The 15164-nt window shown below is 43.7% G+C and overlaps 1 protein-coding gene across 1 annotated transcript in view; it reads right to left on the bottom strand.

Annotated features, from left to right (window-relative positions):
* Positions 1 to 3088: 3088 nt before the first annotated feature.
* fam222aa (family with sequence similarity 222 member Aa) overlaps positions 3089 to 15164 on the bottom strand; it is a 51997-nt gene continuing 39921 nt past the window's right edge. Inside the window, exon 3 of the mRNA XM_004544543.3 lies at positions 3089 to 10274. Coding sequence (XP_004544600.2) covers positions 8806 to 10274 — 1469 coding nt within the window. The 3' untranslated portion in view covers positions 3089 to 8805. The remainder of the gene's footprint in view (positions 10275 to 15164) is intronic.

The raw sequence follows: 15164 nt of genomic DNA, 5'->3' as shown, positions 1-15164 counted from the left end.
GCTGCTGTAGCCCATCTGCGTCAAGGTTTGACGTGTTGCACATTCAGAGATGGTATTGTAATGAGTGGTTATTTGAGATAGTGTTGCCTTGCTATCAGCAGGAAGCAGTTTGGCCTCCTCTGATCTCTGACTTCAAAAAGGCATTTTCACCCAAAGAACTGCCACTCAGTGGATATTTTCTTTTTTCTCTTTCCATTCTCTCTAAACTCCAGAGACGGTTGTGTGGGTTAATCCCGGTGAATCAGCAGTTTCTGAAATACTCAGACCAGCCCGTCTGGTACCAACAACCATGCAATGTTCAAAGTCACTTAAAGCACCTTTCTTCCCCATTCAGATGCTCAGTTTGAACTTCAGCGGGTCATCCTGACCATGTCTGCATGTCTAAATGCAGTGAGGTGCCGGGAGGTGACTGACTGATTTGCATTAATAAACAATTGAACATATGTGCCTAACAAAGTGGCTAGTGAGCATATGTAGTTAGGCTATTATCATAATAGTTATAAAGAATATTCCCTTTCTTTCCATGAAAAAAATACAATTCTACAATCTAAGATCTGCATTATCTACAGTGTTTTAAAATTACATAAAATGTATACAAAAGTCAAAATGAACCTTAATTTTCATAAACTCATGCAGTATTCCTGACCTCTGCAATCCTCATCTGCATCACTTGCAGTTCCTTCTCTGGCCTGCTGATGGCTGCAGAGCTCTAAATTCCTCTACCGCTGTTGCAAGTTGAGATTCCAGTTGACAGAGTGTTAGCCATGTCTACCGTTGTGACTCTAGGGCATCTATATATAGTATATTTTAATTATAGCTGTAAATAATCAATTGTGAGGGCTAACTGTTATAAAAACATATGGTAAAGTGAACAGAATGCGGTTCGCCAATGAAATATATTTTCCCACTGGACCTCAGGTCTTATTGATGCCCTTGGAAACACCTGGCCAGTGATTATGGGCTTTTGCCTTCCTAATGAAAGCACAAGCTGGCAACAATTTATGGACTGGTTCATTGCCTTTCACATTTCATCGTTACACCTCACCTTTCCCTATTTAAAGAGGAGCTGGAACGGCAATTCTCACTAATGATAACCAAAGCCTGACTGGACACCTCTTGTCCTTCTCCTCTCTCTCCTCGCTCACTGAGGCCAGCAGCGCTGAAGGACACAGGGAATCTCTCGCCACCTCAGAGAAGAGGCTAATCCTCTTTGCCCCAACTTTAACTGGGCCACTAATCCTCCAGGTTTATCTAAGCAGTGAGCACCTAGCGCTGCTGACAACTTGGCCTTCCCTCCTCTCTGTAGCCTGTTAAGTAGGGCAGGACTCGGTCCTGCGAGTGTCACTGTCAGCAACTCTAGAACCGCACACTTACACAGGAAGTGTGAACTGTTAACAAAATGGCTCACTCTCTTGCAGCATGTGCATGCTTGCTGCCACAAATGTGTCTCAACAAACCAAGTGACAGCCAAGAAGGATCATGTCGTAACTGCCCTTCATTTAGTAACCACACAAAAGGAAAAGTTGCCAGTCTCAGCAAAGTTTAAAGTAAACTAACCACCTTAGATACTGGCAGAACAAATTGTTCCGCTATTGTCTGGCCAGTTAAGCTTTAAGGTGTTCAGGCTGATGAGTGGATACTGAACTGGACTTGGGCCAGCTCATTCTTTCATCACCAAACAACAGCCCAGACTGTCTGATGACTTAAAGTACAACATTAATTGTCTGCCTGAGGTCCAGCAGACCAGCACAGAGAAGAAAGCTCATATTGGTGACACTCCCACTAATCATTTCTCCAACTTTCATTGCAAAAGAGATGATAAATCGTTACTGAATGACGCTCTACAAGGGAAGATTATGTCAGGCTCAGACCTGAGAGATAACTCCAGGAGCACATTTTCTGCTGTATTCAGCCAGAGCTAATTGTCTTTTCGAAATAATTCCTTCCATGATCCCCAGTGAAATATTTCACCGCAGTGGGGTGCTTCTAAACGTAGCGAGCAATCACTTGACGCACCGGGCGATGAAGAGGAGGAGCCAGGAACATACTGGTTAGGCGGCGTGTGAGATGACCTTTCAGTTCATCTAAGATGAAACGAGGCCGCTGAACCCGAAATGATTCAGAGTGTCTAAACTGACAGGCGAGGGCATGGCCATGGCAGAGTTTCAGCCGGCTGCCCGGCCTCCACAGGCATCTCTCATGATTTATTGTGAAATTGCCAGGGACTCAATGTGGCGTGCAGGTGAATGAGTTTTGCTAATAAGAGAAGCATTTCTGCTCCACAGAGCTCTTTTTCTATCTGAGCGAGCGTGTATGAAATCAGTGTGCAGTCTCCCACTACTACACGCTCTGGTGGAGGCAGCTGGCTCATCAGTCTACGACTTATCTGATGTTTTAGGTGGGTGGAGAGGCTGGCAGTGAGGAGAGAAAAGAGAAGAAAAGTGTCAATATTGAGGTGTTGAAGGTACCTGTGTTGTTCAACATTTAGATTAAGTGTATGCTGAGTTACTTCGAGTGCTGGAAAATTCTCAACACACAATTCCTATAGATGAGTTGATATTAGACTGTTATATAATATAAGCGATGGAGTTAAATATAGTGAAAAAAACAAGTGTAAATGGTTTTTGGTGTTTTAACTGGAGGGAATTTTTCAGTGGTTATTTTATAGGTCTGTTCTTTCATTATGCCGCAGCTTGTGTGTCCAACCATCAAAGGAGATGCTTTCACTTTGAAAATTTGTGTATACTGTGACTTAGCCTGCATTTGTCTTTGCTTGAGAGCAAAAACATAAGAAAAAAAATCAGGCAGTCCCACATTATTAAATTACTGTTTCTTTTGTGTCCCAAAGCTTGCCTGGCAACAAAAGCACAAACCACACATGCGCCATGAACTGCGAGGCCTTACCGATGCTGCAATAGACTGCTGTAAAGGTGAAAAGGATTGTCGCCGCGGCATATGGCGGTGATGCACAAAGTGAATCCTAAGACTGATATGCTTATCTTCATTACAGCAAGGTCTTCTTCAGGGATTTTAAAAATTGTTTAAGAAAGAAGGAATGAAAGTAAGGAGTAATGCGGATAACAGGACAGACATAGAAGTCATCTGCTTTATTTACTTATGTCAAACAATAATACATAAGAGACGAGAGGTCAAAAGAAAACCAACCATCTACATTTAAAATAAAGAAATTTCAGTCCTGAGATTGACAAAAAGCAGGGAGAACAGACAAAATATCTACTGTGATCGTTGGGATGGAGGAGGGACAGTGGCAGTTTCAGCAAATTGAAGATGATGGTTGTGGGGAGATTAGGGGGAGATTGCAGAACTGGAGAGGGTAAGCAATCACTGGGATGCTTGGCTGTAGGCACATTCAAAAGTTGAAAACCCCACTACTAAAGGATTTTACAGCTTTTTTTCTTTTTTCTTTTTTCTTTTTAAATATTCAGACTTCTTAGTTCAAAATCTGAGTCTCATATATTATAATTTTTCCAAAAAAGAAAAAAAGAAGATATTCTTTACATATTTTCATCCTGAGGAGACAAAATCATTTTTAAACATAAATACAACACTGCAGGGAGAACAATAAGAGAGATGCTTTATAGATTTCCCATTTCCATATATATTATTTTCTCAAGGTTGCGGCACCCTCAGACTTTGGCAGCGTTGGTGCATTTGAGATCGTTCGGGAAAAACAGCCCTGTTTGTCCACAGGAACATTCGGAGAGCCTCACAAACAGTGAAAGGAATCAGGAAGAAAATAAGCAAAATCCCCAGACTTTTGAGTTTTGATTGGATACAGCAATATCCCCACAGCGTAAACAAGATGAATATTTGGAGGCCATAAGCTTTCTCAGCTGAACATACATACTTGTGGCGCTGAAGAAATAAAAACGCTCTTGGAATTATGCCCCGCTGCATTGCCTTTCAGAAAAGGGCTCCGAGGCTGTGCCTTTTGGGATAAAGATCCTGATTTATTTCTTCATCTGTGCTGATCTTTTACCTTGCGGTGCATTTAACAGGTGCTGAAAACAAAATTTAAATTCTACGGCGCTCACATGTGACCCATCCAGTTCTATCAGACAGCACTAAAGAGACAGCAGTGTGCTCAACGTTTGTGACAAAACACAGAAAAATCTTTTAATGGTATTGTGCAATACAGCAATAAGGCTGGTGGATTAACAATACAAGCCTCCTCAAAACCAACTGAACTATTGATTAAGGTATTTTCTTGCTAGGTAGGAGCCAAATGGAGAGGAATGGCCTTGTGGATGTAACGTTAAGGAGGGATGCTGGGAAGAACTCTGAGATGAGAGCCCCAGGGGCCCAAGGGCAGCCAGGGGACATGACTGAGGTTGACCAAATCATTGTGGAAGTAAGGGGGTGGGGGGGGGGGGCGCTTGGGCCTTCTCCCCCTCCTGTCATCTGTAGATTAGAGCAGCGCCAAGACTCTACAGAGTGAGCAGCTGCCTATATATTTTTTTGTCCTTCCCTCCCCTCCCGTTCCCTCTCTTCTGAGAGTGAAAGAGCTGACCCTGCTTTGAACGACCCCGTCTGCTCTCTTTTCTTCTCAGCAGTATTTAAGGCGCATAATATGCAACTAGACCTTTACACTGGGTAAAGGTCCTCGTGGACTTATTGGGATTTACTAAGGGATTTTTACAACCAGCATAAGTCATTTCACCTTCGTTCTGCCCTCGGGCCATCCGTGAGAGCATCTCTCTGCCCTTGAAAATGTGTTAACAGTCAATATCGGTCTGTTGCTACAGCGATAAATTACAGATCCAAATGTCCTCATTCAGACGGAGATTTCTGTGTCATTAATAATTTCCTGGACAAAATATTTGTTGAAGTGTTAAAAAGTTTAAAGTGAAGTTTTTGTTTGTTTGTTTTTTTACTTAGGAAAATCAGATTGAGGCTCAATAAGTCTTTCAGCCAGAGAGGTGATTTCAGTTGGCCTTCAATCTGATATGTGACCGCAGAGCCAAATAGGGGAAGCTTCAACCAGGCACCAGGAATATGGCAATTATCCTGATTACTGATGCTTCGAGGCTTCTCTGGCCCCCAAATCCTTGCCCACATCCTTTCCTCTCTCCAAACCCCCCTTTTTTGTTTTTTTTTGCTGAGACCTGTCACATTGCACAGGACCCATCAGCCAGGCAGAGAACAACCATATAACCATATATAATCCAACAGAAAACAAATCCCCTCGATCAAACACAGCCCAGCCTTTAAAGCAGGCCTCTGAGCCCAGGTGCCAGGGTGCAGTGCTGAGGCCCTCAGAGAAGCCGCGGAGGCTGTGATTTAGCAGCCTCCCCCCACCCACTCACCCACAGAAAACCATTCTATCCTCCTCTTTAACGCCAGCCAGCCAGTCCTAACCTTCAGTTTGTTTAAGCACTGCTGAACCCAGTTGGCCCCGGACAACGGGAGGGTGGGCTTAGATAATGACATGCCATATGCCACTCTGCCTCTGCAGCTGAGTGAGCCATGGCTGGATCAGCCCAGGCACAAATCTATTTGAAATTTAATTCTATTATCCTAATATGGGCTAAGCGTCCATTGTCCAAATCAGGAACAGAGGAATGGACCACAGTTCCAGGGATAAGATGCATCCCATCAATAGAAGCTCATTAATGTGTGTAAAGGACCAAGGGGACAGACAGTTTGGAGCCTGTACATAATGAACGGTGGCCACAAAGGCACAGAGTCACCTTTCGCTAAATAAAACTGTTGTTGTTTTTAACTTTGTATTTTTCTAAATGACAAATGATCGTATTCACGTGGATTTTTTCTGTTTATTCGGCTGAAGTTGGCTTCAAATGGCCAGATTTCTCTCAGTATCTAAGAGGAAATCCTTTACTATTTGAAAGGTGTTTGATTTCAACCCTTTGACTGAATGAATACTCTCTGCTGGCTGTGTCCTGTAGCCAGACGTCACCCAATATTCCCATTAGTAGAGAGGCCTGGTGCCTCAGACCTCCACTGGTGGGAAAGGCCAGACACTAGAAGCTCCACTGCCTCAAGTGTCTCCTCTTCACTTCAACATCATGTGACAGGGTTTAATGCTTGGATGCCGAAGCCAAACGGAAGGGATTTTGGGAAGGGATGTATCTGTAAATCTGTCAAAATATTTCTACAAGACAGAAAATATGCTGGAATCAGACCGCGGCTGGGGCATTAAGCTGTTGAAACAACATGAAAAATTTCACTGGAATGTTAAAGAGGCTTACTGTGCAAATTTAAGCCAAGGGGCTTGGTACTCTTTAGACTGGAATCTCTGTCAGCGTTCAGATACAGTGGCATGCCTACGAACACCATTACCTCAAAATTTAAGGCTCATCGTTAATAATTAAGGGAAAAGATCAAATCATAACGATGCTTCTTCTTCTTTTAAATATCCGTCGCATTTCAGTATTAACGGTTAATGTTTTTCAGCAGTGCTGTCTGTCCCGTATCTTTGGATGGCCAAAGTGTAAACATTTAAAAGACGATCATCTAAATGCACTGCTACTACTACGTTTATCATTACAGCACATTATCCGAGCGATGTCACACACCGTATTCCACTCTGGGTCTCACAGAGCTGCTGTAACAATATCCCAAGCTTCCCACTGCCTTTTAGAGGTCACATGTTAAAAAATAATCACAGACTTCAAAGCCGAAATGTGGCTTCTGAATACATTTTTAAAGAAATTTATTTTACACCTCAAAACAAAAGATGGATAAGGATTAGGGATGTGGTACATTGGGAATGTATTGACAACTGTAGTTTACATTTTTTTTGGTGTAAGCTCAGAGAAAAAAAATGTTAATACAGTCATAATAATTGCACTTCATAAATCTAGACTAATGCCAGTATTTCCCCACAACAAAGCTCTGGTTCTTTCTTCCTCTGCAGTTAATAAATTCAATTTACTACTCAAATTTGACTGACAAAAGAAATGCTAATTTAAGACCAGAGGACTGCTGCACTGATCCAATTTTTCTCTTTCACTTGAGTCCCACTAGGCAATAAAACATCGCAGTAATTTAAGTGCAGTACATTCAAGGGAATCTCACAGTCATAATAAATATTTCACTGCTCTGAATCATCAAGTTAAGACTGGCCTCGGCTAAACGCATCCCAACCAGGGGCTGAAATGGACAATGAAAAGCAGTGAGCTTTGAGTCTCATTTCATCTGATGCCAGAGGACAGGGCATGATTGTTTTCATTTGTTTTTGTTTGCAGGATTAGGGGTGAATAGCACCCCGAAGATATGATCTCCATTTGTTTCCACCACTTTCTCATGATGATAGCACCTGACAGATGAAGAGGCTGTAGTGCTGTAAATACAGTCATAAAGGAGTCACGTGAGAAAATGCTCTCTAGCTCCACTGAAAATCTAAAGCCTCCGAAAATAAAAATTAAATAAGAGGGGTTGAATTTGCAAACCATCTCCCGTACATTATGCAGATATAATGTTTATGGGACCGGTGACTCAGTCTTTCGGTCTTGGTGGTAAAAATCTTGTAATGACAGAATTTGAGAAGAAGAAGAAAAAAAAAAGTCTGAGGATTTTGAAGAACACAAATTTAAAAAAGAAAAAGACAAAGCACGCACGCATGCACTCAGCCACATACACGCATTAACATACATGTAAGGTTATGCAGATAACCTCCCAGTCACATTCTTCATTGTAACAATTCTTTTTCTTGTAATGTTTTTTTTTCTTTTTTGCAATGTTTTCTTTTTAAATAAGTATTTATTGTATTGTATGATTCCAGTGTTGGTTAGGAAAAAAAACAGCTCTCCAAACAGGTTCTTACAGAACCAAAGCAGCAACTATGCCTCACACCAGGACATAAGAAACTGCACGTCAGCCAGAGGAGAAATTATTAAGTCATCAAAACAAAAAGTGGAAAATAATAAAATTAAATTGAAAAAAAAAAAAGCAAGCATTTGAGACACTTTTCCCCATAGCAGCCAAATACATATAATATACCTACAAATATATCAAACAACAAAAAATAGGTTCAAGTTTTTCAAGTTTCTTAAATATATCATATCCAAACTACCCAATTCCAAACTTCAAAGTTAACAAAATTCAAGCAGTGCAATTTATGTATCAATTATTATAACAGCAATAATAACTAATATCGTACTAGCCTTTTAACTCAACCTTATGATCCTTGTACATAACACCCGAGTACAGCCTATAGTCTTCTCACTTGTCAGTACATGTTTTGTTTTTTTGTCTTTTGTACGTGTTCACGTGTGTGTACTGTTACAGAGTTTGGATTTTGAGAGCAGCCCTAAATATTGGCCCTTTTGTGACCATTTCAGTGACAACCTACACAGTAGCTTCATCCTTAGTATTTAGAATGGGGATACAAGTGGCTTATGCACTTCATGTCAAGCTATGATTCTGGTCAAAACAAGTTCAGGCATGAGAAAAAAAACAAAAACAAGAAACAAAACAAAAACAGGAGACCAAAAATATAATTAATTCAAAATCCTATTGGCAAACCACAAGCTGGAACATCAGGAGAATCATGAAATCCCTTTTCATTCCCACTGGCAATCACTACCACTTTTTGTATTTGGGATTTCCACAGCCTACCTTGAAACCACCAAACCTAGGGCCACACAGCACGACAACTGCTCTTCTCTAAGCACCCACACTAGTTAAAGCAGTGGCACTCGCATCAACCCCCTGCCCCCCCTCCCAAAAAAAAACATCTGGTTTTTTTTTTTGTTTTTTTTTTTAAACTTGGAGAATCTTCACAAATTCACAACTCTTGATTCGTTTCCTTTACTTCCCCCTCTATCTGTAAACAGGGAGGCGGATGTGTGCATGCTGGTGGTCTAAGAGACGTGGCACAGACACAGTCTCGTAGCCTTTGCCAAGCATCTGCTCCTTGATGCAGGGTGGGTGGATGTCGTTGATCAGGTACTCCAGAGACTGCAAGCTGCTGCTCAGCACAGACGTGTTGCACAAGCTTTTGCTGGGCAGGCTGCAGCACAAACCTCCCCCGCTGTCTATAGCAGGGTGGTGATGGTGATGGTGATAGTGGTGATGGTGGTGAGGGTAGCCCATCTCTCTGTGCCCTGTGGCCGGCCCTCCGGTGGAGGTGCCCAAAAGCTCCTGGGGATTGTAGCAGTCACTGTCAGGTGTCACCAGCACGCTGTTCCACGGCGGCGCAAAGTACTGACCCACTGAGAAGTTTCCGTGCATACCCACGCAGTTCAAAGGGGAAGAGCTGACTTTGTCCAGCCCGCCTCCTCCACTGGCACTGGCAGTCAGGTGGTAAGGTCTAGAAGAAGAGGAGGACACCTGGGCACCCATAATCCCTCCTCCTGGAACACAAGTTTCCGGGGACTTGCTGATGGCGCCCCCTCCTCCACTGCCTCCACTGTACATGCGGAGCACAGCCTGTTGCTGCTGCTGTTGCTGCTGATGTTGCTGCTGCTTCTGCCATAGTATATAGTCCATACCATCTGCGTACACACCAGTCTTCATCGCCTCTGAGTTCTGAGCCGGCAGCCCCTGACCTGTATATACCATGTTAGCCTGGGGACCCATTCCTACCACATAGCCTCCACCGGAGGAGTTAGAAGAGACCCCCATGACAGCCGCGCCCTGCTTGGAAGGGCTGGAATTCGATGGTGCGGTGGCAGCCCCTTGACACACCTGCTGCAGAGCCTGGGCCTGGCAATGTTGGTTGATCTGGTAGATGATGCTCTGAATGGAGGGAAGGTTGGATTGCGTGGGCAAGGCCAGGCCTCGGCCCCCCGTTACAGGGATCACTGAGCCAGCTACAGTGACATTTGGGGGCACTGACAGTCTGGGGCCTTCTGGAGGCTTTGAGGGCCCAGTGTGGTATACCATTTGGCCATGGCCACTGGCTAAAGTGCTACTACTAGGGGGCGGGTATGGGGCAACAGCTATGTGGGCTGGAGAGAGCTTAGTCCGTCTGCCTTCGGAGTTCTTGAGAACACCTTTTGAAGAGACGAAGGTGGATGTTGACGATGATGACGATGACGAGGAGGAGGACTTAACAATAGCAAGGAGACCCTGGTAGCCCCCTGTGTGGAGGTGTGGGTAGGGACTATAGCGTTGGCCTGTGGTGTCATATCCATTTACAGTCCGGTTAAGGTGCTTGTGCTGGGGAACCCTGATGTTGGTGGGGAAGATCTTGATGGACAGCGGGCTGTTGGCTGTCTTCTGAGCATAGGCATCAAGTTCTGCCGCAGTGGGGTAGCGAGGGGAGTGTGTGGGCACTACTAGTTCACCTGCAAGACACAAAAAAGAAGAAAAAAAAGAATGACTTAAATGAACAAATGCCTGTAGAAGAAGCGAACAGCAGACCTGGGGTTTAATTACCAGAAATATCAAAGAGCCTGACAGCAATGGCATTCACAAAGCCGGGTCAATCAATTGTAATAACCACTGTTCTCCTGGAATAGTAAGATCTGGCAGCAGCACCACGGCTAGATTGAAAGCAGGTTAAAAGATGTCATCGTGACACAAGAGCAGGCGAATAACACAAGATTACAAACAGCAGAAACACTTCAGAGCAAACCCACACAGAGTTTGAAAATTGTAAATGAGGGCTGGCATTCATTTGCGTTCTCTCTCTCGTCCTCCATCTGAGCTTTCCTCCCATCTCATTTTCTCACCCTCCTGTGGAAGTTCATCCCTAGACAAATGGATCTTTTTAAAAACTCATTCTGTCAAAGCCTGGTACCTTAGGCGCTGTTAAATCAGTGCATTGTGAAATTAATTCGGACTCTCTTTAGCATTGAATTGGGTTAGCCTTGGATACCAGGCAAGGAGGGATGAAGGGGAGGGGATAAAAGCTTGTTTAATTGCAGTGGCACATTTGAGATTTATAAGTGCTATCACTTACTGGGTCTTACCCTTGGCCACAGAATTTTCACATTTTTTATTCAGTCCAGGAGTACATGAGAGGCCCTAGCAAAAACCTATTAAAAATCCATGGGGAATTAGTAGCCTGGTTAAGGTGAACTACATGAGAGCAGAGCCAAGTCCAGAATACTTGAGTGATATTTTTTTTTTTTGCTGAAAGTATTTGTTAAAAAGGCAGAAAAACATAAACTCAGTGATGAAATAAATCAAACATTAGTTTTACAAATGGTATGCTCATACGTGACAATGAAATATTTCCAGTATGAGGTTAGAGAAGTAAAAAGCTGGCCTCCGTATCCTTGTAATATAAATTGATGTTACAAAAACTACACAAAAATGCTTGATTGAACAGGAAAAAAAGATAAATAGACGCCAGTATAGCAAATGTCTTCCTCTTACTTTACGTCCAAATTCTCTCTAAGGTTTGACCAGTGAAACCACTCATTTCAAAAATCAATTGGACACTGGTGTTGAGTGAGACTGGCGATGGTCCTCGGTCGTTGAACCAAGGGTTGGCCATTGTGAACTGAGGTGGCAAACAGGAAAAAATGCAATTTCTAAAAACCCCACCATGTGTCATTGTTTGGGGGGGGCTGGGCACGGAGGTGAGGCACTGCAGTGAGATTGGATTTAAACAACATTATTCAGGCAATTTCATGGCTACTTAGCTCAGTGCAACAAAAAGGGTATGGGGGTGGGAAAAGAACTCAATTTACAAGCAATATATCAGCTGCCACAAATGACTTGCAACCCCTTCAAAAATGACTTTTTTATGCAAAAGCTAACAAAATGCACAAAAATTTAACTGCCATAACTGTGCCGTCAGCAAATGTCCTGGCGACCCAAGGCAGTCTGCAGGGTGCAGGCTGTGACTAGGACTCACTCCATTTGCTTTCCGATTGCAAAATCATTTTAAAGAGACTCCACAGCCAAGTAGTCACAATTCTCATTTCTTTGCTCCCATTACAGAAAGCATGGGGAGTTCATTTCAAAAACCCTATGGGTCTCCAACTGTGAAAATGATTAAATCTACAAGATCCATATCATAAAAGAAATAAATTGGGAATTTAACAGCAGACTGGAGAAACTGTGAATATTCCAAGCCAAATTTAGTGCCTGAACTATTATACGCGTGTTGTTTCATCCGACAGGCAACATGCTTTCCAGATCAGAAACTCTATGGCATCAAATTAGGCTTTAAATTTTGTAAAAGAAAGAAAAAAAAAAGTGCTGACATTAATTATTTAATTTTAATTTAGAGTGTCATTCTAATGGGCTTGTCTGAGTATGCCAGGCTAGCCTATCTAAGATCTAACCAACCTTACTGAGGCAAAGCCCTGCTTCCCTGGTGACAGCAGTGCCATTTGCTTTGATGTTCTGACTTGCAGAGGAAAACTGACAGAAGACTTATTTGCTCAGAAGAAAAAAAACATGCTCATTTCAAAGCACATTGCTGGTCCACATGCAAATGGATGGCAGCATTTTTTCTGATCATCTTTACATGAGGGCAAAAAAACATCTTTGATCATCACATGGTCTAAATGAGGAAAGATACTTGGCTTTCAGGCATATCAAGGGCCTGTGCCCTGCCGCCCCTATAAGCCCCCAGCTGCAGTATGCCCATCATTCCACCTAATTACTGCCACATGAGGAAAAAAACTATAAAAACAGCCAGGAAATTCATTAAAGGGTGGCTAATTCTATTCCTTCTCACTGACTGAGCCCATATTTTCCATGCCTGAGCCTGCATTTCTTCTGAGAGAGCGAGAGGAGAAAGCCTTCTCCCTCCGTCTTTTCCCAGCTTGGCCCTTGTTTGTCAATAGGCAGAGCCTTTGGCACACCAACCTGGCATCAAAGGGTTTCACACTTCACAGGCCACAGGGATTAGAGGCCTTTCAGGCCTACAAAACCCATCTCAGCTCCACAAAGGCTTCCGGTTATTAGAACCCATGGGCATAAAGGAAGAAGAGGAGGAGGAGGAGGCAAATGAGCATCTGGATGCTTCTGATTCTGGCTTCCTCTTTAAAAAGTTCCACGGTAAAAATTTTATAGCAAAGTTGATTACAGTAGCCTAAGTATGGCCACAAACCAGAGCATATTTCACTCTCATACACACATTGTTATTCACACTGTGTGTTTGATGTGCGGGGTCTCTGCATTTCTCTCCTCCAGAGCAGTAAGTCTATAAGTGAGGACATGGAGGTTAAAGGAGTGAGTCTCTTTTTAGGCTGGCGCTCTGTGACTTATTGGTTTAGGCTGCAGTAGATCATAGCAATGAGCAGCAGCATACAGATGGTGCGGGCTGATAAACACCCTCTGAGGCCGCCAGTACTGCCTCCTTTGTGCGAGCCCTTACCTCCTCATAAGGTGGGAGGGGGGGTTTCCTGCACCTGTGCACACTCTCTAGCGTGGTCGTGCATGCAAACATCATGCAGAAAAACAGGGGGAAAAAAATGGGGGGAGGCACATTCGCATGCATACACACACCTGCATCGGCAGTTGTGTGTCTCATTTGCCATCAGTGGAGCATGTTGTTATCCTCTGCTCAGCGCTCTCTCATGAAATGTAGGGCAGGGACAACAACAGGTGCCTGTGCGGGCGACAGCCTGCAATGCCTCCTGGGCTAAATGCTTCACACTCGCTTCATTTCAACATGCGACAGCCTTGTAAGGATTAATTATTTCCCCTGGGGATGGAAGAATATGCTATTTCCCTTCCTGAGAGCAGGAGGCTATGTGCACTCACAAGCACATGAAATAGCTCACAGTAAATGAACAGCAAAACCTGGGCAAGCGCTGCTTTGAAAAGAAGTAAGAGCGGAAAAAAAACTTTCACATGAAAGGAATGTAAACAAACCAAGCATAGTGTGATTGAACTGCATTGGAGATTAGATAAAAGCTCAGGCAAACACATGCATTAGTACTGAGAGATCACGCGCCAGGGAGCGGAGATGGCAGGGAGGCAATTAATGGGCTGACCTTCGTCCTTAATCACCCAGTGCCTGGCACACAATGCCCATGTGTCAGAGCAGCACATCTCTAAATGCCACCCCTCATTAGCACGATGCACGCCGTGAGAGAGGGGCTATCTGTGCAGTGCTCCACTCTCCAGCGGTCAGACAGAGATAGCAAGGCAGGGATTGGATAACATGGCAGCACAGCACTGAACTGAGCTGCAATAGGCCATGATATGATCTAGAAATCCCATTTCACTTGGAGGATGGGCACTCTCCTTTCTCTCCATTTTTGATTGGCATGAAACTCCCCAAGCGCAACGTCCTTGGTGTACCCGGTGCTGTCACTGTGATTGCGTGTGTGCTTTTTGTGTGATTGCTCTGTGTGTGTGTGTCTGTGTGCATTTGGTGAAGGGGGTACCCAATTCTGAACACTCAATTAACACTCCTTTAATTAGCCAGCAGTACATTTTGAATTCTGATGAACTAATTTTCTTGGTGTGACGGTGGAAGAGGCGGCAGAGGGGGGAGGCCTGGTAAAGATGAGGTCCACTGGGTACAAAACAGCAATAAAGAGGGAACTGGTTAGATTAGACTGTAAAAAATCCATTAAATTCTGTGCACTTCTTCCAAGTGAGAGGTCAAATTGTGTTGATCACAAGAAGCAAAGGCAGACAGAGAGAGTATGAGAGCATGGAGTTAGGTGAGGTGAAAAGAGGAGGGGTAGCAGGGGAGAGGAGCAAAAAAAAGGAGAGGAGATAGGGAGTCAGAGGCTGTGCGAGAGTGCAGCACCAAATCCAGAGGACCACGAGAATGCTTTGCATTTTAATTAGAGGTTTAAATGAATAAGCGGAGGAAAAAGTCTGAGAGAACTGCCTGAGATGCCCTTGCTCCCATTTATTAGTGTTCCAAGTGTTCTAAAATTATGAGCAGGTTGGAGAAGTTTCTTCTTATTAGCGGAGAAAACGCTCCAAAACATCAAAAAGCCCTCAGCATTTCCTCACTCACTCCTGCAAAGTCTACGTCCCTACTTACCACACGCTTTGATCCCCTCTGACCATGCACACTGGTGAGCAGGGGAGAAGAGCGCTTGTTTAGATGAAGGAAGAGGACCATTTGGTTGAACTGCAATTAGGTTTTCACAGAACAACGAGTGTGTAATACACTCAGACTACGGCCAAACAAACAGAGCAGCCTGTGATGAGGTTAGGGCAAACTACAGGAACAGAGATGACCAGGAAGACGAAAGAAAGCGAGAGGTCAGTCTTAGTTCAGCACCCGCTACTTTCGCTGGGAACCA

This window comes from Maylandia zebra, linkage group LG12 (genome assembly GCF_041146795.1).
Source record: "Maylandia zebra isolate NMK-2024a linkage group LG12, Mzebra_GT3a, whole genome shotgun sequence".
Classification (NCBI taxonomy): Eukaryota; Metazoa; Chordata; class Actinopteri; order Cichliformes; family Cichlidae; genus Maylandia; species Maylandia zebra.
This window is presented reverse-complemented; position numbering and strand designations above follow the sequence as displayed.